General features: G+C 41.5%; 1 protein-coding gene across 3 annotated transcripts in view; it reads right to left on the reverse strand.

Annotated features, from left to right (window-relative positions):
- kalrna (kalirin RhoGEF kinase a) overlaps positions 1–27,069 on the reverse strand; it is a 160,026-nt gene that overhangs the window by 103,528 nt on the left and 29,429 nt on the right. For all 3 annotated transcript variants that reach the window (XM_074657762.1, XM_074657761.1, XM_074657763.1), the window contains exons 2-10: positions 14,169–14,243; positions 9,310–9,424; positions 6,746–6,938; positions 6,107–6,280; positions 5,917–6,000; positions 5,385–5,516; positions 3,539–3,661; positions 1,752–1,874; positions 865–1,056 (exon numbers count right to left, since the gene is read on the reverse strand). In XM_074657762.1, coding sequence (XP_074513863.1) covers positions 865–1,056; positions 1,752–1,874; positions 3,539–3,661; positions 5,385–5,516; positions 5,917–6,000; positions 6,107–6,280; positions 6,746–6,938; positions 9,310–9,424; positions 14,169–14,243 — 1,211 coding nt within the window. The remainder of the gene's footprint in view (positions 1–864; positions 1,057–1,751; positions 1,875–3,538; positions 3,662–5,384; positions 5,517–5,916; positions 6,001–6,106; positions 6,281–6,745; positions 6,939–9,309; positions 9,425–14,168; positions 14,244–27,069) is intronic.

A 27,069-nucleotide genomic window follows, 5' to 3' on the forward strand; every position in this document is an offset into this window, starting at 1 on the left:
TTGAAGCCTGACAAGATGGATTTACGTGGGATTTGTGATCCCGCGTGATCTTGTGACATTGCGAGAATCCAGCTGCCGTGCAGGGTAATAATCTAGATGCATGTAGAGGTTATGGTTAAAGGGAAAACTTGCCACCTTTTCTGTGGATGCACACTGAGTGTTGATGGTAAATGTAGTCGATTGAAGCAATAAATTCCTCAGTGCGTGCTACAGTAGCTGCAAAATCTGTTGTTTTTCCTGCATTCAACACTGCAAACTCTAGAGGACGTTAGCCTCGTTGCTAGTTTTGAGGTAATTTACTAACAGGGTTAATGTGGCTGCAAAACTGAAGACGGCCTTTACTTCTCTCTCTCTAAATCTCTCTCTCGCGTCTCTGTAGTCCCGCCAATTTCCTTTCGCTTGTGTCTCTTTCCCCATCTTGTGCTGCATCTTTCATCCTGACACGTTTTTGTTTCTCTGTTTTTCATTAAGCTCTTTCTCAATCTCAGCCAATCCCCTTCTCTGCTCCCACCACTCTCTCTCTCTCAGTCTTTCATCTCAAACGTACACTTGTAGCTAATGTCAAGGGCCCAGCAGGAATCATAACAAGCCCCATCTGTTGCCATGTCAACCTTCCAAGAATCAGCAGCGGAGCAGTTTGATCTATTAAATATAATCAGACGCTAAAAATGTCCCATTTACATTTTACATTCTGGACATGTGTCTGCTGCAGAGAGATTCCTAGATTAGATAGTTACCAAATCAGCAAGCACAAGCAGTCTCACAGTGGAACAGCTTTTTTCCTCTAATGATGAGGCGCGTTCTCACCGCTGCCAGTTCAGAAGAAAAGCTCGGCTCAAAGACGACTCTTTCTTATGATCTCACCTGTTCAGCCTTCTGGTGAAAGACGGACGACATGGCGAGGATGGTGGAGCGCTCGTCAAGTGCAGCGGCAAAACTTTTCCAGTCCTGATCCAGCTGATTGGAGATCTGTTTTATCTGCGTGGAGGCGTAGTGACCGGCCTCCGCCAGGCGGCTCGCCACCGACATGATTCTGTTGATATTTACATAGGCATTCTGGGAAGAAGAAGAAAAAAACAATTAACATTAATTGACAAAATTAACCAACTGGCTGATCCTGTTAGTACAACTGGGTTTAATTATTGTGAACATTTTGCATAAAATACTGTATCAAGACACTCAAATCTGCAATGCTGTTAGCGAGTTGTTTCTATAAAACTCTGTAAAAAAATAGATAAATTATGTCTTATTGTTCTGTGCTAAACAGCTGAGAATTAACTGACTTCTACTTCAAGAGATGTAGAAGTGTATTTTTCTTCTCATGCCATTGCTTGTGTGTAATAACAATAATACTAATACTAATACTAATAATATAAACTTGATTTGTATAGCACCTTTCATACAAGAAATGCAGCACGAAGTGCTTTACAATCAGGGAAAATAGACGTAGGATGAACATAAAAAACAGGAAAAATGAGATGGAAAATAAAACACGCTTGATAAAATAAGATAAAAATAAAAATAAGAAAAAGGATGCATAAGGTGGAAAATAAAACCCACTGAATAATAATAATATTATTAAAATCAGTACCCATATTTTCAGCATGCACATGTACATGAATAACAACTGCAGCAGTATAAAAAGGTGCACAGAGTCCGTGTTGATCATGCTGGTAAGCTCTTCTTCATGCACAGTGATCTACGGTGATGTAATGAGAGAATTACAGCTTTGATGACATTACAATAGCTACCATGGAGTTCATGGCGAAGTGGTTGTGTTGAGTCTGCAGCTCCACAGCGTGTTGGTATGCTCGGCCGATCTCTGTGTGACTCTGCAGGAACACTTCCTTGTTGTGGCTGATCCAGTCAAACATCTGCGTGCACACACACACACACACAGACACACATACACACAGACACACATACACACACACACACATCAACATTAATTACATAGCAAACTATGAAGCACATTCATTTCTAGTATCCCACGGCTCTGGAGCTGCTGAAAGTTGCATCAGGAACAAATAGAAACCATCTGCCATGAGAGCACATGTGAGAGACCATTTGATCAATTTAAAGGGATTACTTAGACTCAAACTCTGATGAGTTATACTGTAGGTTTCTGCGGTTGAAAGCTCTGGAAGAGCTAGTAAGTTGACCTTGAGTTTAGATTGCGCACATACTGTATATTTCTTGCTATTTTGCTGATGACCTGAATAAATCGCTAAATTTGTTGCTAGCATTAGGCTCTAGGGAAAACGGAAAGCGATCTGGTTGTCTAGGCAACAGCGGCACCAACAATAATACCACTGGGGGCGGGGGGGGTTTGAAAAGTTGTCTATTGCCATTTAAAAAACATAATTTTCTCTCTCTGGCTTTCATCTGTACCACCTGATCAGCATGAAGCCTAAGAGGCCAGGACAACCTTCACGCTCGCTTCACCATCTCAATCAATCTTCGCAGACAGATGGAGGTCGGTTGTGGCGCCGTGCGGTTACCATGGTTACCACATGGTCCGCACACACAGTCATCCCCTCCGTCAGTTCATTTCCACAGAGCGAACACCTCAGTCAGGTCTGACTGTCTCGCTGGCTCCACTGAGTGTTTCCCACAGTGTAAACTCATCCACACACCCCCGCAGTTCCTCAGCGTGACGATACAACGCTGACGACGACAAAACTGTTTTATTTTTCTCTCTCTGTTTGCTTTACAGTAAATATTTACTGCTCCTGCATGGGGATTTCTGTGTGGAACGACACGCCACGTCAGCTGACGCCCGTCTGTGTTTGTGTGTGTGTGTGTGTGTTTGAGAGTAGAAGCTTCACTCCCATCAACAACACTCAGGGTTCCACCAAACACATGAAGCTCTGTTAGCAAGAGGCAGGGCGACGGGTTTGACCTCCTTCAGGAGTATTCCCCCTCTTGTTCCCTGCGCTTATCCTCAGCTGACCATCCCCAACTCACGCCTCAGCACCATGGGGGCTAGGAGAGTAACGATCCATCGATCTGGATCGATATATCGATTGAATGATCAACGATCCAATATCATCGATGCAAAATGAAAACATGGATTAAGAGAACTGGATACAGAGTTTTTCATTGTGATGAAACTGGTGATTTACACACAAAATAAAAGCATTCCAGATATATTATTACCTTAAACACCGACCCCATCACATCAGACAGTGTGATCTTTCTATATTTAGCATTTTGGAATGAAACTGAAATAGTTTTCCATGTTGCGGTAAACAGGCCGGTATGATAATGATGAATGGAATCCAGCAGCGAATCGCTCAACTGGTGGAATTGAAGCCCGGCTGGCTGATTTTCCACTGGATTAACTGAACTCCTCTGTTTAGATAAACAGCCTATTTCATTCAGGAGTTTCCGACATTTACGGTGACGCAGATGTGAGAAGGACAGAGAGTGAAAAATACTGTATGAAACTGTGAAGCTCTTGCATTTTCTCTGTTATCACGCAGCTCTAGTGATTATTAATGGTCATCTACTGACATCTGGCTCAGGTATGTCTCACCTTCTCTGCGTCCTGTTCGAACAGACGGAGCTGGAAGCACTGGTCCAGCTTCAGCTTCCTGACGTGCCACATCTGATGGAGGTGCTGCCTCGTGGAGTGGAGCTTATCCAGCAGACTGGCCACCTGGCAAAAAAAAGCAATTAAGAACTGTTAGATGATGTTTCTGATGATGTCTTCTTCTATCCGTTTGGAGCTGAGTTCAACTCATTTGATTGTTTGACAACTGTGGATTCGGCGTTTTTTCACATTAAACTCGGTGAAATTACAGTTGAGTTCGACCAAAGCACACTTGGTGATTGTTGGAAAGAGCAATGACGACGGTTTAGGTAAGTTTTACTTTGTTTCTGTCCAGTTTGAATGAAGTGTTTTACGATGCTCCGCTACGTACAGCTGATCTCAACATAAACAAAAATACACGTGAATGATGGTGCTCCTTTTCAAGTTATGTAAACCAAGGCATCGAGTGTTTGACAATTTCTTTTGCTTATGCTTTTCATTGTATATATTACTTTTTTCTATCTGTCCACTTGTTTGTATGATCATTCTCTTTTTTTATTTTTTTATTTTACATGTTCGAAATAAATTTTGAAATGAAATGAAATATTTAGATGATTTTGACAATCAAAACGATTTCAGAACGAGACTTCTCTGAGAGAGACACACGATAACAAACAGACCGGATCAAGTGAAACATAAAGAGGAAAGTTCTATTTCTCTGTAGGGTCATTTCCATATAGTTGTTAGACCCTTATAATAACAATCTGAACCTGTCAGTGGAAAAAAAGCACTTTTAATGAACGTAACATTGACGGTGAGGAATTGCCCGATAGGATTACATTGCAGCCCGTTGTCTGCTGTCTACGTCTGCTGTTGGCAGCGTTCTCCCTCAATACTGGGCCAATTTAAAAACTTGTTGTCCCCGTTAGTCACTAAAAACATGGGGAAATAGGATACAGAAGTTACCCTTCAACAGCTTTCAATCAATGACAGATGTGTGTTGCTACTTTTTAAAGCTCTCAGTTACTTTTTATATTTGATCATGTCTATTCTTTGACATCCCAGACGGTTCTCTGGTATTTCAACTGCATGTCAAGTTTTCCCTGACGTACCTCTAAACTTTCAATCCTTCACCTGCGAGCATTTATTTTGGTAAACATTCATATTAAACATTAATATAAATGTTCTGTTTGTAATGTACAGTATGTGTGCATTATGTAAACAACCTGTGCAACGAGACCCGCTGTGTTCTTTTTGCAACTCTTCCTGTGGAGTCCCTCGGCTGATGAGCCGTCATGCGGCGAGTACGTCTCATTAGCTCTAATGAGGGACGCTAACGAGCTGTGGGCCTTGACCAGGTGACGAAAGAATGAGACGTTGCACTTTATCACGCATTATGGTATAGTGTGCTCTTAGTGTTCACAGGTTGTAATGATGGAATATTCTGAGTTTTGGTAGGAGAATCACTCAGTGAAATCATCAAGATTCATCCTCATAGTTGTTAAAATGGACTGTTCTTTCCTGTATCACGCTGGCTCTGTTTACCTTGTGTTTGGTATTTACTGCCGTACTTCCTAGTGACAGTAAATCTCAGCTTTAGTTTTTAATGTTTCAGCAGTCAAATGAGTGTATGGAAGTGTTCGTGTGAATGTAAACGGTCAACATCCTCGGTATATCTGACAATAGGTATAAAGCATCTGCAGATAACAAAGTTTAGAAGAGAAATAATAAATAATTTTTCATCCATGGCCTGTTAGGAGGTCCTTTTCCCCTACTGTATCGTGGATAAAACATGATTTTTCAAGAAAATTATATTGATGTGGAGTCTCATCATCTGGAGTGAATTTACCTTGGGCACCAAGCTCTGGAAGTCAGCAGAGCCCGAGATGCAGTTCCTCCCTGAAAAACCATCACTAGATCGGATACACTGCAGCAACCTCTGGCCTTCCCGGTCCAACTCCTCCACTGGAGCCTTCAGCACCTGCAGGAGAGAATACAAAAAATTACTTTAGTGCCGTAACACGATTCAAAGTTGTATGTAATTAGTTACGGTGCCCGTTTGGAGCGTGTGCATGTCCGTAACGGGCCGATTGCTTGGACCCCTCAAAGTTACATGCCAAAAGTTAATTGTTACAGCGCCACCGTCTGGCCCAATTGCACCACATTCAACACTGCACTCCCTTGGGTCCCGAGCAACACACCTGCCAAGTGTGAAGTCTATTGGATGAGTGGTTCTCAAGATATGCAAATGACACACAGACGGACAGACAGACAGAGATTTCTTGCTTTATAATCAGATGAAAGATGATGAGAGAACTATGATGTTCAACACAGAGGTGTGCTACCCTCTGTCCAGACTGTCCTGACAGTAGCTCGCTCACCTTTTTCTTCAGCTGTGTGTGTTCATCTATCAACCGACGAGATCCCTCCACATCTGCAGGAAACTCCTTCTTGGACTGAAGCTCCTGCAACACACAGTACAACCTTAACATACTGGCATGAACTGTTCCTTTAATCCTTTTCCATCCATCCATCCATCTGCCCATCTATCTGTCTCCACCCATCCCGCACCTGCAGGTCTTCCAGTCTGGACAGCAGGTGAACAGCGTTGGACATGAACTCCTCCAGTGAGACCCTCAGCTCCATCCACTCCTCGTGGTTGTAGTCCAGAGAGCCTTCAAAGTCGTCCGTCAGCTGCGAGGGATCCACCAGTTTGGACAGACCTTCCACCGACACCATGCTGGTCTGGTACACGCAAACAGAAATTCAACAGAAATATCAAAATGCATGTTTTCTTAGCAGTGACGGATCATCCAGGTTTGAGCCATATGTTCCAGCGACACCATGCTTGTCTGATATACATAAACACAGATAAATACCATCTGTATACCAGTATGTATATGGTAAGATCTAGAAGATGGCCATGCTTGGGACGCTTTAATGTTTTAATAACTAAACCAGGATACTTGATTCTGTTGCCCAAAGCATACGCCTTATCTTTATGATTACCAGGCTCCAATTTCCAGACTCAGAGTTGATAAATAAGCCGGAAGTCACAAAATTACTAATTATGAATCAACTTGGTCTACTAACTATCCACTAATCCTTCCACAGTGAAGAACATCTAAGGGGAACACTATTGCTGTTTAAAAACAGGGGATCTGAAATGAGACTTTGTTGGATGAAACACTCAAAGAAAAGCCCGCTGACCTCGAAGGAGAACTTGGCGCTGCCGAAGTTCGTCTTCTGTTTCTGCCAGAAGTTGTCCGGTTTGATGATGAGCGCCACGCAGATCTCAACCGGGAAAAACTCCTGCAGTGTCTTCAGCAGTGGTTTGATCAGCTCCCACTTGGAACCACGCATGTCGATGATGACGGTAAAACCACGTTTGCAGACATCCTCGCTGATAGAAACAGAATAGAAGGGGAGGAGAGGGACCACAGAGGAAGACAATGGAGAGGTTCAGAAGAAATGGTAGAATGGCTTGAAAATCCTAAACAGAGAAATAAATTAAAGGGGACCTATTATGCTTTTTTCCCCCTTTCCTTTAGTGTGTTAAATTGTTTGTTTTTGTGCATTTAAAGGTCTGCAAAGCTACTTTCCCCCACAGAAACACCGCTTCCGAACTGCCTGAAATGCCTAGCTTGAAGTCCCGCCTTTTCATCCGTAACGTGGTGATGTCACCAAGTAACACAATTGCATCACGGCTAGTTTGGCACACCCTTAAACAAAGCTAGTTATGGTGCCTTCAAACGGGGTGGTGTTTACAGCGTTCACGAGAAGAGTCCATATGAATGCCCCCCTCGTTGTATTCACGACCTCGTAAGTGGAAAGTTTCTGAAAGCTCAGAGTTTACGAGTTGTGACGTGTTTGTTGATGTTGTCAGAAATGGGAAAAGCATAATAAGTTAATATATTGTAATTTAGTCGTATATTGTTCTTCTTCATAATTTTCTTGACGGAGGAAAATGTTGATATTCCCAACAGTCTCATCTTTTTCCTCTGTCATTATGCATTTCCTGCATTATGTTACCCACTTTTTAGTCTTCTAGACGCCGACGGTAACGTTAATATTGCCGTCGCTTAGCAGTGGTGTTCTCACGACTTAACCACTAGAACGCCAAGCATATCGTGTACACAACTTCCGATGTTGTAAACACGAGCTTCATTTGAGGGCACCAATAGAGCGGAGCTGTAGCAGAGTCCAAAGAGTTTGGTTCGGTTGATCAATCATAACAGTGGGCCCGCAGGAGTTCAAACAGAGCGTTTCATATAGCCGGTATGAGAAAAGTAAAGCATTTTTTTGAACATTAAAGCATGTAAACATGTTCTAGTAGAAACCCAAAATACAAGTATGCACCTGAAAATGAGCATAATAGTTTTTGTTTAATGTTGCTTGCTTAATTCTTGTCAGTTTTCAGACTGTTATATCAGACTAATTACTAAAAGAAACTTACAGTGAACCAGTCTAAGCAGGAGTCTCTACTGATCAATATATGCCTTTTGATGAGCAAACTATAAACTATATTTCTTGAGCAGGAGTACTGATTTGCCTCATATTTACAGACAGATATGAGAGTGGTATCAATATTTTCATCTCAATACGTGTATTTGCGAAAATGTAAAACTATCCCTGATGCAAAACACATTATTTACATCAACTCATCAAATTAATTCAATAATAATTTTATTCACATGCGGTACAGATCATATATATATATATATCAGTACCCTGAAAGCAAGGAAAGGCATTGAAATACATATTTTCAGATCTGTTTTGGGCCATATTATTGTGTAAATAAATGTGATATGAAGACACCAGAATGCCTTCCAGATGGCGATTTGGCTGTGCTTGTTGCGTGTTAATTTATGTATACATGTGGGCTGTGTAAAGTGTATGCAACATAGTGTCTATAAATATGTAAACAAATAAAGGGGGACATTTATAGAAATGGGAGTCAATTACTGCAGTGTAAAGTTTAAGAAAGTTTAAAATAAAGTGTGTTATGAGAACACTTATAAAGTGGTGACCAGAAGCTGCACACACAAACACACACTTTATTAATAATACAAATTCAAGAAAAGCACATCCACTATAGTTCGCCTTGGGGGAAGCACAAACTCTACTCGTCACCATGGAAACAGCAGCTCGATTAGCGGGAGGAATCAGAGCGGGGCTGATAGGGATCGAATGATAATACTGATTCAGTGGCTAGTTTGTGTTCTAGTCAGCCAGGTGGACGTGTTAACATGCACATCAGTCTCTCCCTGTTGTTGCGTTCAAGGACAATCTGATAATTTAGTCAGCTAATGAAAATCTCCATTTCTTACAAAAGGGACATATTTAGAGAGTCACAGTGGACTGGTTTATTGAGCAGCTTTCTCAGTTCATTCCTTGTAAACATCTTCAGACTGTGATGAGGGGCAGCAGGATTAAATGGACTTGAAGTGAAGTGTGACAGACTCGCTGCTGTCTGCTGCGAACACTGCAGCTTTCATGCTGATGCAAATCAAACGCTGCTCTCAGTCTGCTGCTGTGATGTCGAAGAAAGGAGCGTTTGATTCCACAGCGTGGACGGCACTGGAGCACTCCACATGCACCCCTTCCTTCTAAGGAGTCTAGTTCACTAAACGTTATTGTCCTGAAGAATTAGGCTAGTAAAAATGTTAATATTGACAATAGATAACAACCGTAAATATGATCAAATCTAATCTAAAATAAAGAACACCCATACTACTTGTTTGTTTGTGTGTGTGTGATGGGAATGTGTGTACCTGGGAACAGTAGACAGGTAGGTCACCAGCCTCCTCAGGTCTTCCTGTTTTATTCGGTCGTGGTTGCTCCTGGCAGGAAATGTCAGGATCGGTCCGCCTCTTTTATCTCGCCCACCTGTGCACGCACACACACACACACACACAAAAGATGAGCTTGATGTTTAATGTTCTTATGCAGTGTTTAAAAGGTATTTATACTGCTAACAAGTATTATCTCATCAAACATTTGATCACATATTCCTTCATTACAATGAATGTAGCAGCAGTAGTACCAGTAGTAGCAGTACTAGTGGTGGCAGTGCCAGTAGTGGTAGTTGTAGTAGTAGTAGTAGTAGTAGTAGTAGGCCTAGTAGTAGCAATTGTGGTAGTTGAAGTAGTGGCATCAGTAGTATTAGTAGTAGCAGTAGCAGCAGAAGAAGTAGTAGCAGCAGTTTTAACAGCAGCAGCAGTAGCAATAGCAGTAGTGGCAATAGCAGTAATAGTAATAGTAACAGTAGTAGTAGCAAGAGCAGCAGTAGTATTAACAGTATTATTAGTAGCAGTAGTAGTACCAGCAGAGGTAGCAGCAGTCATGATAACAGTAGAAGTACTAATAGTGGTATTAGTAGCAGCCGTAGTAATGATAATAGAGAGTATTAGTACTAACAGTAGGCCTACAAGTAGTAGCAGTGGTGGTAGTAGTAGTAGCAGTTGCAGTGGTAGAATAAGTAGTAGTAGTATCAGAAGTAGTGGTAGTAGTACTAGAAGTAGTAATAAGATTAGTAGTAGTAGTAGCAATAGTAGTAAACAGTAGTAGTAATAGTAGTAGAAGCAGCAGCAGAAGTAAACAGAAGTAAATAGATGAAGTAAACAGTAGTGTTAGTAGTAAACAGGGGTAGTAGTGGTAGTAGTAGTAGTAGCAATAGTAGTAGTAGTAAACAGTTGTAGTGATAGTAGTAGTAGTCGTAGCGGTAGTAGTAAACAGTAGTACTAATAGTAGCAGTAGAAGTCAACATGAGTGGTAGAGTAGTAGTAAACAGTAGTAGTGATAGGAGTAGCAGTAGTGATATAGGTAGTAGCAGTGCTTGTAGTTATGGCAGTATCGTTAGCATCAGTAGTTTATAGTAATACTACCAGTACAGCAGTGTCCCATTAAAGTTCCAGAATAAAGAATATATATTTAAATGTTAATGATATAATTCAACCGTTAGCCTAAACAAAAATAGATAATATCTACATTATTTTTGTCATATACTACATGAATGAACAATAAAATACAGCTCATAAAATCAATGAAGTGACCATTAAAGAACTATAAATACAGAGCAGACGTTACTTTGCACTACACTGTCACTCCATTATCACCGAGTCGAGCGTATCAGTGTTAATCTGCACATTACTTTACACTAATAGCTTTAATATCTCCGTATCAGTAACAGTACTCCCAGCTCCAGCTCCAGCTCCAGCCACAGCCGCCAGTAAACACACTCTCCAAAGCCTCTCCAACTCTCCCTCTCTCTGATAAATTATGTGAGTAGAGATGTTTTGGTTAGATTAATGTAAGAAACACAAACCGCACTGTTTATGAAACTGCTACTCAGTCATGGAAAATCGGTCTGTGTGTGTGTGTTTGAGATTTGGGGAGGGAGCACGCTGCTGTAATCTAAGGAGGAATCTTGATGACAGATTGTTGTTGGCACTCTTTCTTTCTTTACATGCTCTCTCTCTCTCACTTCCTCTCTCTAAGTCTCTCTCTTTCTAATCCAGAGTTAGTTTTTCACTGGTACTACAATAAAGAAAGAAACAACCAGTACTATAACTGATAAAATGTTTAAAAACAGCACTTAAATCTGGTACTATAGTGCTACTAACACTTAGTACATATAAGAAAACGGTAGTGTGAGCCAGCAGTACAATAGAGCAAGGTATCTATATTTGACAACACTTTTAGAACTTTATGTGCAATAACACTGCATTTATGTAAATAACAGCTTGAATGTAATATGTAATACATTTCATTGCAGTTTGAAATAAATTATTTTGGGCTGTCAAAGTTCACATGATAACAACACGTTACGCCACTAATGTCTTTAACGCATTAACACAACTTGTGATTTACAGTTTGTAGCGGTCTCAGTTTTAAAGCTAGTGAAGATACTGGTATCAAATAAAACTAGAAAACCTAATGAATCCATTGGTCTTCGGGAAGAAGGTTAAATAACACTCCAAACTTAAGCAAAATTTGGGCGAGGAAAAACGGTTGTGTCCATTTCCAAAGGGGTCCCTTGACCTCTGACCTCCAGATATGTGAATGTAAATGGGTTCTATGGGTACCCACGAGTCTCCCCTTTACAGACATGCCCACTTTATGATAATCACATGCAGTTTGGGGCAAGTCATAGTCAAGTCAGCACACTGATACACTGACAGCTGTTGTTGCCTGTTGGGCTGCAGTTTGACATGTTATGATTTGAGCATATTGTTTTATGCTAAATGCAGTACCTGTGAGGGTTTCTGGACAATATCTGTCATTGTTTTGTGTTGTTAATGGATTTCCAATAATAAATATATACATACATTTGCATATTTGTCCACTCCCATGTTGAATAGAGTATTAAATACTTGACAAATCTCCCTTTAAGGTACATTTTGAAAATGTGTGATTAATTTGCCATTAATTGTGATTAAATATTTTAATCGATTGACCCTAATATATATAATCTAATATTAATTTAATTTCTTCCGAGGTCACGTGATGTTATTGTGATTGATGATCTTGTTTGTTCAGAACCAAAACACATCACCCGGCTGAGTGTTTGTGAGTGTGAAGGCCTGCGGAGTGAAACAGCTCATGTGTCTGCTTCCTCTGCTTGTCTTGGCACACCGTGATGTGCAGCGCCTGCCAGAGGGGACAAGTTCACATAAGTCATGTTCAGGGTGTGAAGGGCCTGTGATGATTTTCCCTGCCCGCTTCCTGTCCCAGGAGGAGGTGTGCAAGTCCGGGTCCACACACACACACACCAATGATCTTTCCTGCAGTCCTGAAGGTTTTAAAGGCTGACGGTGCTATTGAGTATGATGAGTGGGGTCACTGAGGGTGTTCAGCTCCAAGTTCTTGTGACTATGTGACCCGTCTGTATGCGGACTTGTCACTGTCTTACAGATGAGGCCGTGGACCAGTGGGACTGACAGGTATAAACATCTGGGGATATATCTGGGGTTGTATTCAATAAACTAAGCTCCTTGCTGGTTGAGTTAGGAGAAACTCCTTAAGATAAGGGATGTGTCGGTCCTAATTTAAAGTCAAAACAATCCAGTAACAGGAGATGATTTTGTGCACAACTCTGTATTACTGTGACTGTGTGTCTGCCAGAATTATCAGTTAAACCTAAATATAATGCAGCTGCGACTGTAGTAGCCGCGAGAAAGGATGTGGCCGACGTAGAACCTGGGCATCCGAGGCTCGAGCGCAATGCATCTTGGTACATGTAGTCACTACCTGCACGGCTCAGTGAGTAGGAGAACTTAGCTTTCTTGAGCACACTGAGGAATTTATTACTTCAATTGACTACATTTACCATCAGACCTCCTTTATGGAGAGCTCGCTTCAGGGTAAAAAGGCCACCGGGGCGGCCACAGCTACGCCACAAAGACGTACTGTATGTAGACGTGACCTGAAAGCCACCAAAAATGACACAGATACTTGGGAAGTCTCAGCAAAAGGCAGAGACACCTGGAGGTTTGAAACCCAGAGGGGTATGCAGAGCTTTGAAGAACAACAGCTGCTTCACTGGGACGAGAAAACAGCACAGCAAACAGTCCTAGAAAGACTGCCAATCCATCGTGGGACTTTACGGTCACAAGAGGCGCTGCTCCAGCAACACAGTGGAAAACCAAGAATGCTGATCCACTGGTGCCGACTACACTACTACCATCAACCATACTTGCCAACCTTGAGAAAAATGTGAGTTTCAGAGACTTTGTTTCCTGCATCTGATGACTTTAAAAGAGTGAAAATAACAAAATAATAAGAACACTGCAACAGCATTTTTATGTTAAACTTTTGATTTCACCTTTAACTCCCAGGAAAGAGAAGTGAATAATTCGCCCCTCTGGTGTGAAGGTGGCGTGTGAATCTCTGGCATAAACTAATACTCATCAGTTTTTATTTATTTAAGCTGCTGCTTGAGTATTTCTTTCTCTTAGTGATCTCCATTTCTCTCTCCGTCTCTCACTCACTGAAGGTCCTTTCAGAAACAACGCGTCAACGGCACCACTGTGCTCTGAAACCCGTTATTTCCAATGGCTAGCGCCGCACCACGACATGAGCTCAAACTGCGCTGTGTCGCGAGCACAGACTGCTCTCTTCCGCCGGGAAACGACAGTTGTGTAGCTCTATTGTCGTCCGGGTGGAAACAGTAGGGATTATACACACTGTTCAGTTTCAGAAAAAGGCTATGATAACGAAAAGGAAAAAAAAAGTATGCAAATTTGTCATAAATCATGAGAAACCCCGGGAGGAAACCGGGAGAGGGAAATGAAAAACAGGGGTCTCCTGGGAAATTCGGGAGGGTTGGCAAGTATGACATCAACACTGCTTGGACATCCACATAAAAGGTGGTGAACTTTCCCTTTAAGGAAACTCTAAGTTAGGAACATTTAGCACAATTTAGGAGGACACCTTTTGGTAAGATAAGATCCTTTGTGAATAAATCCTCTGGAGTTCTGCCCCACTTTCTGCTGTGTTTTGATGAAGGTTTCTATGACCTCAGTAACTTGGATGTGATCCCAAACAGATCTAGCACGCAGTATTATGACCCCGGATTCCTGTCTTGGACTGAAGGTTTGGAGATTTAACTACAACACTGACTGACACTCACCTGAAACGAAGGCAACTTTCTCCTTTAACACAGGAAGAACATCAGACGCCTTGATGCCTTCAGTCCTCAATGACCCTGGAGAGAGAGAGACGGAGAGAGAGAGAGGAACAGAGGAGCTTTTAGTATTAATCCCATTATCAGATCAACATTCCTGGGAGAGAGAGAACACACACACACACACACACACACACACACACACACACCTAGCTTTTACAAAGTTTTTGCATGTGTGTGTGCTCTTGTTCTTTTGTCTTTAACATACTGTAACATTAGCCGTGTTTCCATTCAGTGGCCAAGCAACTTTTAAGCAAACTTTTGAAATGTCGCAAAAACTGCTATAGACTTTGCTTTACACATGGCTGTAATCCACAAGTAAACAGAGTAGAAGAAGTAGAGGTTGCAAACCGAAACAAAACAAGTCGACTTGGCCGATCTACGACCAAGTTGAGCAAGTTTTAATTGTTCTTTCATGTCAGGTAGTATCGATCATGTTTCATGCCGTCTGGAGAAGAAGACGATATAAATATATATACAAGAATTTACTGACAGCAGAAAAAGTTGATCAGTTATGTGAGTTTAATGTTCACTACGTCAAAATTTATACGGCAGAGGCGTTTCCTTTTTTTTATACTTTATTTTTTCAAGGTTGTTTTCATATATGCAATTTACAGTTCGTAATTACAATAGTTTATAAACCAATTTTTAAAGTAATTGAGCTTAGAAACAAACACAATAAGTAAACAAGAGAAAACTACATCAGCATTCAAAATTTAAATTAATTTAAAAAAAATAGAATAAAATAAATAAATAAATAATAATAATAATAATAATAATAATAATAATGATACAAAGAGAAGAAAAAAAGGAAATAATAATAATAAATAAATAATTTAATAATAAAAAAGGTGGCAAATGAGTTTCCATAACACATTTAGCGCATCAACTCTTTTTCGACAAAGTTAAAAACCACCTCAAGGGAGCGTAAAAACTTTTTTTGTGCAATTTTTATTGAATTTTGCTGTTTCCATACAGCTTTTCTAATGCGATACTTCAAAATGTGCATTCAAATTATGAGAATGGAAACACAAATTGTTCATTGGTTTATAGCTGAGATATTTATTTTTTTATTTTATATTTTATTTAGAATTTATTTAACCAGGAAAAGCCTCTTTGAGATTGAAGAGAGTGCCCTGGCCGAGACAGCAGCAGCACATTAAACACATTAAACACAACAAATAACAGTTACAGACAAAACAATTTCAGGTCACAGCAAGAGTGTACAAAAATAACACTCAATCATCATATTCTAGATCACATCGGGGCAAATAGCTCAGACAAAGCATTTAAAGTCTGATATTTTCTCCAACTCAACAACTTTATTATTATTATTAGCAATAGAAGCAGGCATGTAGTCATCTTCATTCTTTATAATCTCTTCTTCTCTTTCTTTCCCTCTCAGTTCATCTGGTCATCCGTCTGTCATGTTATGAAATCTCTCTCTCTCTACCCTCTCACCTCTCTCTCTCTCTCTCCCTCTCTCTCTCTCTCTCTCTCTCTGTAGAAAACAAGCCCAAATGTCCATGCCCTGCTGTGCGTGTGTATGTGTGTATGTGTGTGTGTGTGTGTGTGTGTGTGTGTGTGTGTGTGTGTGTGTGTGTGTGCATGAGATTCACTGTCCTGGCTGCAAAACACACACACACATACACACACATTCCAAGAACATTCCACAGTGAGAACGCTAAGTCGGCAAAATCTATCTCAGGACACAGAAAGAGAGAGAGAGAGAGAGAGAAAAGTCAATTCCATGTTTTAAAGCGCTGACATCAACACAAACCTCTTTTATATTCATGAAACATAAAAAAAGGCTACAAAAGGAGAGGCTGAAGGGACATTTTTGAAGTTTGAAAGAGAGTTTGTTGATGTATATATTTTTCTATCCTGTATTTTTATTTAGAAATGTCAATCATCCCGGGCGATTTGATCTTTTAATGTCAGCGTGAACGAGGCGCTGGGATCGCATCGCTCAGTCACATCCAAAGATCGTTCTTGACACGTGTGACCGATCAGAGCTGTCCACACAGTTCGGCGACGGAACGATTAGTCACGATCATTAATGTCGTTCAAGGTTAATGATCTAATTGATCAGATTTATGTCGGCTCATGTAACAGTGTGCCAATGCTTTACAGAAATAGCATTGATTCAACCCGGATGGAGCCGTTTAACCTACAGTACGGGGATGGATTGCATGCAGGTTCAGGTGGCTCTTTAAAGGACTTAATCACAAATTAGTTTTTGCAAGCAATGCTGTATTTATATGTATTTAGTTAAGTTAAGTTTACATCCTGTTTAATGTGCTGCAGCCAGTTAGCTATCGAGGCTGCAAAACGTTGCCGAGTGTGAGCCGGAAATTGACCTGGAATGGACCCAACTGGTCCTACACACAATCTGGAGCGATTCTATATATATATATATATATCTTAAACCTGCAGACACATGCACTGCACCTACAGCATCCTCCCCTTTCAGCACAGCGTTAGGTGGACGCAGCGTCACAGTCAGCTCTATTCACAAACTAATCAATGCTCACTTTGGCTGATTATGTTAATTAATGGATGTAAAAGAAACCACAACAAGCTGTTTCAGCTGGCTTGTTGAAGCCAGCCTGGAACAGACGAGTCTGTATTTATGTGTCTTTATATTAAAATCTATAGGATTTGCATATAAAAACAGTCTGTGTTCCAGGAAGTGAAGGAAAGAACGGAGAGGGTGCTGCCAACATCAGCAGCTCCTTACACACAGCAGAGGAAGTGTGTGTGTGTGTGTGTGTGTGTGTGTGTGTGTGTGTGAGTGTGGATGGGCCGGTGAGTGAGTGCGACTCATTTGTCCATTACTGTTGAGAGGAAACAGCTTTTGTCTTTTCAACACACACAGGAAGCTGTCAGTCTTGTCTCTGGACAAACACACACACACACAGACACACACAGACACACACACACACAGACACACACCCTTTCAGTTTTCATCTGAGCCGTGGTTTTCATCTTGTGTTTGACAGGAAAGTGATGATGAGTCAGAGTCGGGCTTGGCTGTGGTTCTGCCCCGTTCTCCGCCCACTAATGGAGGTTCTGTTCCTGTACGGAACCATAAAGACTCCCCTGATGTCAGGCTGTGCAATTAATCACATTTTTATTACAATTTTGGCTTCCGACGGTTATGAAAACCAGATAATCGACACAAAACAATCCGTTTCGCAATGATGCTCTTGTTTTGTCTTGTGTTGATAATTCATTCCTTTCCTTTACAGCGGGGTGAAAGCGCCCCGCTGTAAAGGAAAGGGGTGGATTATCAGGGGTCAGGGACGGCCGCTCGGTGTGGGAGGAACCCTTCGTGGGAACACGCTGGCGTCGCGACCGGCTCTAAGTTGTCTTGAAAAGGCCTGGAGTGAAGGTGGCACTTTACCCCTCACCCAGACCTCGCCGTTATGCATAGCCTTCTAACCTCTTAATTTTGCTTTCAAAGTGCACCAAATTCATGCATTTAACTTAAAAATGTAGGCTACAATACGTTCTTTTCTCTTTATTTTTTACCATAATCGATTAGCTCTACTCTGATGTTATCATGATATGATCATGAAGGCGATAAAGTTCTGTTTTTGTTGAAAATGGAGGTTTTCTTTCCACTTCTTTGGAGGCTGTATATAAGATTGCGGTGCTGTTTTCTACTGCGTTACAGTGAGAGGTGTTTCATATATTTTGTTCACCACCTTTATAACAATAAAGAGAGACCTACTATAAAATTAATCATGTGTTTATTAAGAAAAAAATGAATGTGGAGATATTGAAACCAGAAGGAAAATACTTTAGTTTTTAAAATGTATTATACCCTTATAGTTGTTATACTGTCATTTTACATTCTCTGCTTTCATTCTCTGTAACTGTTGTTGCTCACCAGAGAACAGCAGATAAAGAGGATTATGCAAATAGTTCCAACTGTCGATAAAGTCAGTTACACCAGCAGAAGGGCACGAAATGCACACTGCGCACACACATAGTTGTAGAGTGAAGGAAACGTTCGTCCTCTGATAAAGTTTGTTGCCTTAAATCCGTGTGCTCCTTTATACTTTGGACTTAATCTCTGAAATTTCTCCTGTCACAGTTGTTTTTGCCATTTAGGAGGACATTGCATTAAGTTACATTCATCCCCTATAAGCAGTTATTATCCTCCTAACCTTAACCACTATATAACCCTTAACTCTAACCCCAACCAGAAACCAAGACTGGCCCCTAACATTTAATGGTTTACATTGTGGGGACGGCTTTTTGTTCCCAGATGGGAGGAGAGTCCCCACAATGAGACTGTGAACAGACTTTAATCCCCACAACACACACACACACACACACACACTCTCCTCAGTGGCCTTGACACAAAGTGTAGATATGAATCAACTGCGAGAGAAAAGGAAATTGCAGTGAGAAAGAGATACAGAGAACATCTGAACGCATTTTAATTACAATTCCACCCCAAATGTGGAAAGACTCAAACTCACACATTTCATTTAATGACTTTCACAGTTGTCATCCAGCTCCTCCTCCTTCAGAAAACAAACACGTCTGATAGAATCCTGATGGTTCAGACAGGAGGTGAAAGATTTGAGTCCTCAAATCCTGCAAACTATAAACTACAAGCCTGCTGACTATCCGTGCAGACAGACCCCCACACAGAGCAGCGCTGACTCTCCACATTGTGAAACTCCACATGTCGTGGTCAGATTGTGCTTATGACTTTAAGACAAGTCATTTTTAATTGTTAGTGTCTTGTAAATCGTTAAATAAAAGTAATAACAGCAATCTTCTCACTGCATTTATTCAGCCTGAAGTTGCAGCACCAGCTGTGCATAATGTTGTCTTACTTATCAGCGCCTGCCAGCAGTCACTCTGTTACTCACGGAGCATTGTAACAGCGGGAGCTGCACCGTGTTCTGCTCTGTTCATTAGATGCTATAAAATAATGTTGATGCGTACAGCTGCTGTTGATATTAACTCATCACCTCATAAAATAGACTGCATAATAAATATGTTAAGGGTGAATGCTGCAGTTATTGTGAAACCACCTCATGAAGTGTTTTCAATATAAAGTGTAACGATACGTTTTTCCAACGATACGATGCGATGTCCATGGTTCCGATACGATTCAAGGATGATATTTGGCTCATCTAGAGCGATACGATACGATACAGTAACTTTTTGTGCCAAAAATTCAGTCAGTATGACTGTGAAATAAATATCTGATACTGAACAGTGCAGGTCAGGATTCCTCAAAGTTTTTCTTGTAAGGGAATCAGGGCCTGAAACATGCAGTCAGCTCATGCAGACTGTCTCCCTCCACGCCGCTACCGGGTGACAGAGCGAGGAGTCCAGTGCACCGTTCGTCTGCATGCACGCCATGAATGCGTGCTCGCGCTGCAGAGGGCAGAGCTGGTAAGGTGGCGCATGTCTGGAGAGTGAATAACGTTGAGTAACATTTAACATTTCTTTACTAATAAAAGTGCTAAAATCACTTTCATATAACGTTTGTCATCCTTAATTACAAGGTGCAAATCCTTAGTATCGATAGAATCGTTTTTTTGCGTTTCAGATCGATTATATGGATATACGTCTCCCGTGAAGGACAACTTGTCAATTTGAAACATTGCAAGGAGAAATAGTATCTTATCAGTGAGAAAAGCACAATAAAGATGAAAGAATTGGAAAACTGGGATTGACATCTCATGAACTTTTCCAACCTGGAGTAAACTACATCAGTCTGCCGTTCAGCAGTTTGGGTTTTGGAGAAGAAAAGAAGAAGAAAGATTGAGACCCACACTCATGTGGTCAAATCAAGAAGTTCAAAAGACTTTGTTTGGGTGAAACTCAAACTCTGAATATGTAATAAAGAAGAGGGAGGACTGTGGAGACACACAGAGAGGGCAGCACGTCGGCTCTGATCACAGCTGCTGCTCTAATGGTCTGCATCTGTTCACAATAGTAAATCCCAGCCTGATAATCACACTGAACCAGCAGTGAGTGACGTATCCGTCCCCACAACGGCATTCTCAGTCAACACAGAAGCTTAGTTAGCAGTTAAGAAATATGACGATATAAAGTTATTTTTTATCATTCTGTAGCTTCCTTATGTATTCAAATCCAAACATTTGCTCGAAGTACGTATGTGTTAGCATCGAAATGCTATTTTCCAGCAACTCCCCTGTTCTGAGAGGGAAAATTACTGTTTTTGTCAAAGTAGTCTGGTGGCTTTGAAGAGAGCGATATAACGGCTTCAGTTCCTCATTGGAAAGGGCTGGCAGATGGCGAGGTAAAGCTCTGAAAATATTCTAAATATAGTGTACACTTAAACTGATATTGTGTTTTTCTGCTACTCCCGTCCACAGCCGTCAGACAGCTCTTTCCGACGGGGAAACTGAAGCAGTTAGATCGCTCTCTTCAAAGCCACCAGACTCCATTAATACAAACAGTAATTTTACCTTGCAAAACACAGGAGTGCAGCCTACATACAACCCCACTTCAAAAAAAAAAAACTAACCCTTTCAGTTATTTCCAGACTTCATAGTTTAACGTTGACTCAGCTAGGGGTTTCCATTTGAAAAGAAAACAGATGGACCTGCCCTTTAAGAGTTGTTACGACCTGTATAGATGTGTAAATCTCTACTTTTTCTGCTGCCTTGTTTGGTCTTTGCCACATAAAGATGGCATTCCCATTCCTAATCCTGCTATAAAGCTCTGAAGGGATCATACTTTGGTGTTTTTCCAACCAGGATAATAGCCTGTAATGAGCCCAATGCCATACCTATCTGAACTAATAATACAATCTGAGATGAAGGCAACGCTTCAGAGGTCCGTCCAGCAAATAGTAATCCTACTTAAAGCGTTGAGTGTGTTAGACGTGATGGTGTTCCTGCTGTCAGCAGGACGTGGTGAAAATGGAACCAAAGTAGAAGAAGCAGGTCTTTAAAGGGGTTCTGTTTAGTCTTCTTACAGAGGGAATACCGACGTCTGCTCCACAAAGATAACACATAATCAGCATCCTGACGTACACGACCTGATTTGTTTAAGTTCTTATTCTTGTGATTGTTAAAAGCAGAGGTTGTTACATCAAAACTGTGGTAAGAGTGTAAGAACATAGTGGCTATCCCTTCATCTCTCTCTCTCTCTCTCTCTCTCTCTCTCTCTCTCTCTCTCTCTCTCTCTCTCTCTCTCTCTCTCTCTCTCCTCACACAACAGTGTGGTCAAAGTATCCAAATACATTCAATCCAGTTTGGGTCTTAAATAACTGGCATGCATGTTTTTGTTCCTATCTTGGCTCTTCTCTCTCTCACACACACACACACACACACACACACACACACACACACACACACACACACACACACCTTTGATCCATCCAGCATGTGTTTTCTCCATCAGAGATGTTCACCACGGCGCATATACACATATTCAGCGTATGTTTGTACAGTAGCAATACAGCAGTGATTACAGCAGCATATGGCTGTTAAACACACAAGAATGAACAACTTGGGGCCATTGAAATTTACTTGACACGCATACACATTCAGCAACCCTTTCTTCCACAAAATTATCTTCCCATACAACTAAACTGTATATCCACAATACGTTCTGAGGGGAACATATCTTTCTCCTGGATTACGGTTGCAGATTTAAACACTTTTAAACACGTGATTAATGTTTTAAATGGAAACAAAACAAAACAAAAATGCAACGAAACTTTTACTAAAACTAAAAACTTTATTAAAGCTGGGCAGACACTGTACGATTTTAGAAATGTTGTTGCGTACTTCCTACTCCTACTGTACGAGTAGATCGTATGCTACGTGAAGCCAAAACTCACGATTTCTGAGCTCACACTGTATGTGTAAAATAGAAAAAAAAACACGTCCGGTCGGCTCCTGATGACCGTTCTGGTTGTTTACAGTTGTCAATAAAGATTAGTTTGAAAGCTCCGAGGCAGGTCAAGTTTGTTTGCTGGCAGAGATCTGTACGGGTCACAATGCTGACAAAGCAGAAACGTGCTGCCTTGATCATCTGTGCCATCCTGTCTGCTGAAACGTCTAAAAAAACAAGAGGTTATCTTGATAGCTACGCTCTGATTACTGTAAAAAGAGGAGAAGAAAGGCGCTGACGTTGGGGAATCGTGGCTCTGCTTCAACTGTACGAGAGCCTGTGGCTGTGCGGCTCAAAATTTGGGCAAGAAACGGGCTAAAATCGTACAGTGTATGTCTAGCTTTAGTTGTTAGTTGTTTAGTTGTTCACTTGTTTACTTAAAAACAAAACGAAAACGCAAGAAATGACAACGTTTCGAGGGACAAGAACAACACCAGTCTCCTGGTGTTTGATGGCCCATCGACCCGCCCCCTTCCATCCATCAGTAGTGTATTTTCTTGCTTGTTATACCCATTATTATTAAGACAAACGTGATCTGCGACAAAATACGTTTCCTTCCGAACGTAATTGAGAATGCATAGTTATATGGGAAAGTGATTTTTAAGGGACACAGGGCTGCATTCATACACACAGAGCTGGTAGACGGAGCTGAAATCCTTCTGACAGAGGAAAACCTGAATGGTTTGACAGTCTTCATCTATGCTGCCACGCTGCCCTGGAACAAGGCAGAGCACCTCCTGTGTGTGTGTGTGTGTGTGTGTGTGTGTGTGTGTGTGTGTGCGTGTGTGCCCTTATATTACACTGAGGCTGACATCATCCAGAAACCAACTGGGACATCTGCTAGCTATTGGTACACCGATGGCAGAAGACTTTAAAGTGTGTGTGGGCGTGTGTTCAGTGAACTCTAGTGAGATCTAATTCCAGCAGCAAATATCAGACTGAATGAGTCTGGTAGTTCAGCGGGGAGTACCGGTGGTACCAGCATCAGTAATGAAATTAATGGTTGCTAATAGCAACGGGATGTTCAAATGAACCCAACTGCTGCTGGTAGAATAGCTCTGTGATGCCGTCGGCACAAGTTGCTGATGTCGGCTACTTTTTAATTGGTACATCGCTTGTACATCGCTTGTACATCGGCCCGGCCCGGCAGAACCGGAAATCAACCCAATTCTACTGCTTGCCAACAAACCTATTAAATTGCAGCAGGTTTTGGTCTTTGCCTGCCGGAGGAAAAACGACTGAAAAAAACTGAAGGAATAAAAAAAGAACTACCAGCAGAGAGAAATCCAACAGATGTATTCTAATGGTTTTTTAAGTCCTCCGACTCAAGCAAGTGTTGCTAGGCAACCAGCGGAAACAGCAGCTCCGTTAGCATGAAAAACACTCAGTGAATAAACGTCTTAATTAGCATGAATGACTGACTGCGTCTGTGGCCTCATTTACATGCTAGCAAGGATTGAAAGTAATGAATTCAAATTAAGACTGCTTCAGTCAACACATAGATCCAGAAACCCTGGAGCCGGAGCAGGTCACAGGCTGGGAACGCTGCGAACATCACACTGAGAGCATCACACTGAGAACATCACACTGAGAGCATCACAACATCTGCCTTTAAAATGAGCCCTTTATTTCACTGATAATCACAATTACAACCTCATCAGAATAATAATGTTTGTCACATTTGTATAAACTTTAATAAAGTGTTAGACCCCCAAATCAAATCATTGTCAAAGTAACTGAGACATGTCGAAGGTCAGGCTTTAGAGCTTGTGTCCTTTGAGGATTTAGTCTGTTGTCTACCCTTGAATAAAGTCTTAATATTACATAAAACCCTGGTTCTCTCTTCAACCTAAGTTAATGATAGAAAATATACATACTACCATAGAAATAGAAATAGAATAGGAGTAGAACATTCAAATCAACGTAGCAGGATGGTCAGAGTTTTTATGTATACCATTGCCATTGCAACCGTATATAAACCGACTTGTGGCAAGTCGTGGTCTCACTCAAGACCGCGTGACAATGAGCACGACGTGCAAAACGACAGCATCGGCGTCTAGAGTGTGTGTGTGTGTGTGTGCCTGTGTGTGCATGTCCCACCGTGCCGGCTGTCCCTTTTACAAGTAACTCTAGCGGTAGGAGATTGCAACCAACAGAAGCCTCACCCGCGTGCCGAGCGTGTTGGAGAGCTACGGTGGCCGACGCAAAAACGCCAACGTCTCTCTGTAGAGCCAGTTGTTGTAAGAGTAGCGTAGGTCACTTGGGGCAGAGCCAGTGCGTAGAGTGTGTATGTATATGTGGGAAGTGAGTGGTGAAGCAAGAGAGAGAGAGAGAGAGAGCGGCGGCAACGACGGGAGCGAGTAACGTTATCGACTGCGGCCCAAGCAGGAAAAGTTAAAATGTAGATATGGAGATATTAACGGCTCATTCTTAGGTAATAAAAGCACAATGATTCCTATTATCAGGTGATTATACACTAAAGAAAACACACGTATTAATATTATATTCCATTTCTTACAATAGATCTCCCTAATTGTTACACACTGGTGCTTTAAAAAAGAATGTATGAATTGGCCTCAAAAGACATCAGTTTGGTTTCTGTGACTATCTCCACTGCCAGCACCATTAAAACTAACGACAATCTCTATTGTATTTCTGTGCATACTACACATCTAAAACATGATATGATACTATTACCGTGATAAAAGACAAAGCTTTTACTCTCCAATGTAAGGTCAACACAATATCCCAAGTTTCCCATCAGCACCGTTTCACAGAGTGAACAAAATGAAAGTCTTTAATGAGGAGCGAGATCCCCTCTCTGTTGTGCTGCTAACAAGATGCTGCATTCTGTAATCGATTCCTCCTGGAGGTCATTATATTTCATGTCTACGGTCTGATTACTAACCGTGGATCATGTCAGCGGCCGATTGAGCCGAACAGCTAATCAGCTCTGTTGTGTCAATACGTACCTGTTGGGTTAAAAGTGAATGCACGACGCATACAGGAGCTGTTAAGATGCGTTTTTCACACCAGCCTTATTCTAAATTATCCAGGCTCTCTGAAGTGTGAAGTCGCCTCTTTCTTTCCACAGCTTTTTGCAGATACTGCAAAACATTTATAGAATTATTGCTAAATATATAATATTGCAATATAATGTTTCACATATATAAGGTCCAAAAACTGCTTCGAAATACAACATCAGAAAGTTAACGTACTGTAAAGAGAGGTACTGAAGCAGTTTCTGCAAGTGAGCACACACACACACACACAGACACACACACACACACAAAGTAATACACAATGTCTCTGTGATCACTGATTTAGTGCCTGACAGTATTTCAAAGAAGTAAAGCTACACAAAAAAACACTGTGACCGCTCACACACACACACAGATGCACGCATGCGCACACACGCCCGCGCACACACGCCCACGCACACCCACGCACACACACAGAAGTCCTCAGAAGTCTTCAGAAGTCTCTCAGAGAGCGTTCGTGTTTTTTTCATTTGCTATAGTGGGAATAAATGTTTTCTCATGTGCTCTATTCTATGTATCTCACTGGTTGCCATGGTTACCCCTGACAACCTGGTAGTTAACGGTATCCAGACAGGTAAACTTTCATGTCACAAACACACATGAGAGAAACATTTATTCCCACGCTACCACAGGAACAAAAACACAAGTGTTCAACCATGAATGTACTCGGGTGTGTTGAACAGCGTGCTTCTTTTGTCATGGCAAGGTCACACAGTCAGGAAGTGATGTCACTGCTAGCAGTGTGTGTGTGTGTGATCCATTTTATCTATGTCTATTCTTATGTCTAACTACAGGGGTAAGGTCACAATATGTTCTGCTGCACACACACACACAGACAGACATAGCTGGCGTTCAACGTTTCCAGACGTGTAGATGTTAAAGGTCAACATGTACTCCTGCTGGAACCATTAACACTGCTAGAAGCAGCAGCAGCAGCAGCACGCAGGAACCAAACGATGACCCGCTAACCGTACAGGAAGGACTGCTGCACCCATATAATGCAGCTAAGGGTGACATAAGCAGTCAGACGCTTCCAGTTTGAAGTTCTGTTCACGTCAGCCAGTGAGGGAAAGCTTTTCCCCAGACGGTGAAGGTGACACTGAGGATGCTCAGACAGCCAACAGACGTACGTTTCCATTATGAAGGCTGTATAAATCACTATAAATAAGATGTGCATTTATCTAATGCTGGGAACACTCTAGAGATTATCTCACCAGATCTTCCTGTGAGGTGTGACGTATGTTAAGAGTGTTTTTTACATCCTCCGATCGGCTCCGAAGTCCATCCAGGCTGCACCGATGTTCAATATTTATGATGGGATATCCTGTTGTGTGTGTGAGGAACCCCGAGGACAGCCGATGACGCCGACACGTGGGAAAGAACGTTAGCCAATAGAGAACCAAGCTGACCGCCGTCATGGCGGCTGCAGCTAATGCATGAGCTAATGCTAAACACAAAGCATAATGTAGTAGTGAGTTGGAGCTCAGAAGTGGACGACCGTCCTGTTCATCTGTGGCAACAACGCGACGTGATTATTTAACGTGTCTCCATGACTTCATCCATTATTTTTCTTTTCTCTTCAGAAATTTTCAGTAAAAAGTAAAAAACTAACATCGCTAATTCTGGTCGTGTCTAGAAGGGAGCCCGCAAATTGCAAAATCTGATCTGAGATCTGCAAAAAGGCAAAAAAAGTATTGCAGAACTTGATGCCCGACGGCCTATCCTAACCTTAACTATTCAAGATCAATACCCAGCCTTAAAAATCTCGCAAGAGTTTCCCCAGTTTGCGGGCTCCCTTCCAGCCACTAACGCTATTTCTAAATGGTTTCTCTCCACTATGGGAACAAAACTGTTCAACTTAACAGAACATGTCGTTATGTGTGGGCTCTCTCACATTTTTGTGT

Source organism: Sebastes fasciatus, chromosome 14, assembly GCF_043250625.1.
Source record: "Sebastes fasciatus isolate fSebFas1 chromosome 14, fSebFas1.pri, whole genome shotgun sequence".
NCBI classification, from domain to species: Eukaryota; Metazoa; Chordata; class Actinopteri; order Perciformes; family Sebastidae; genus Sebastes; species Sebastes fasciatus.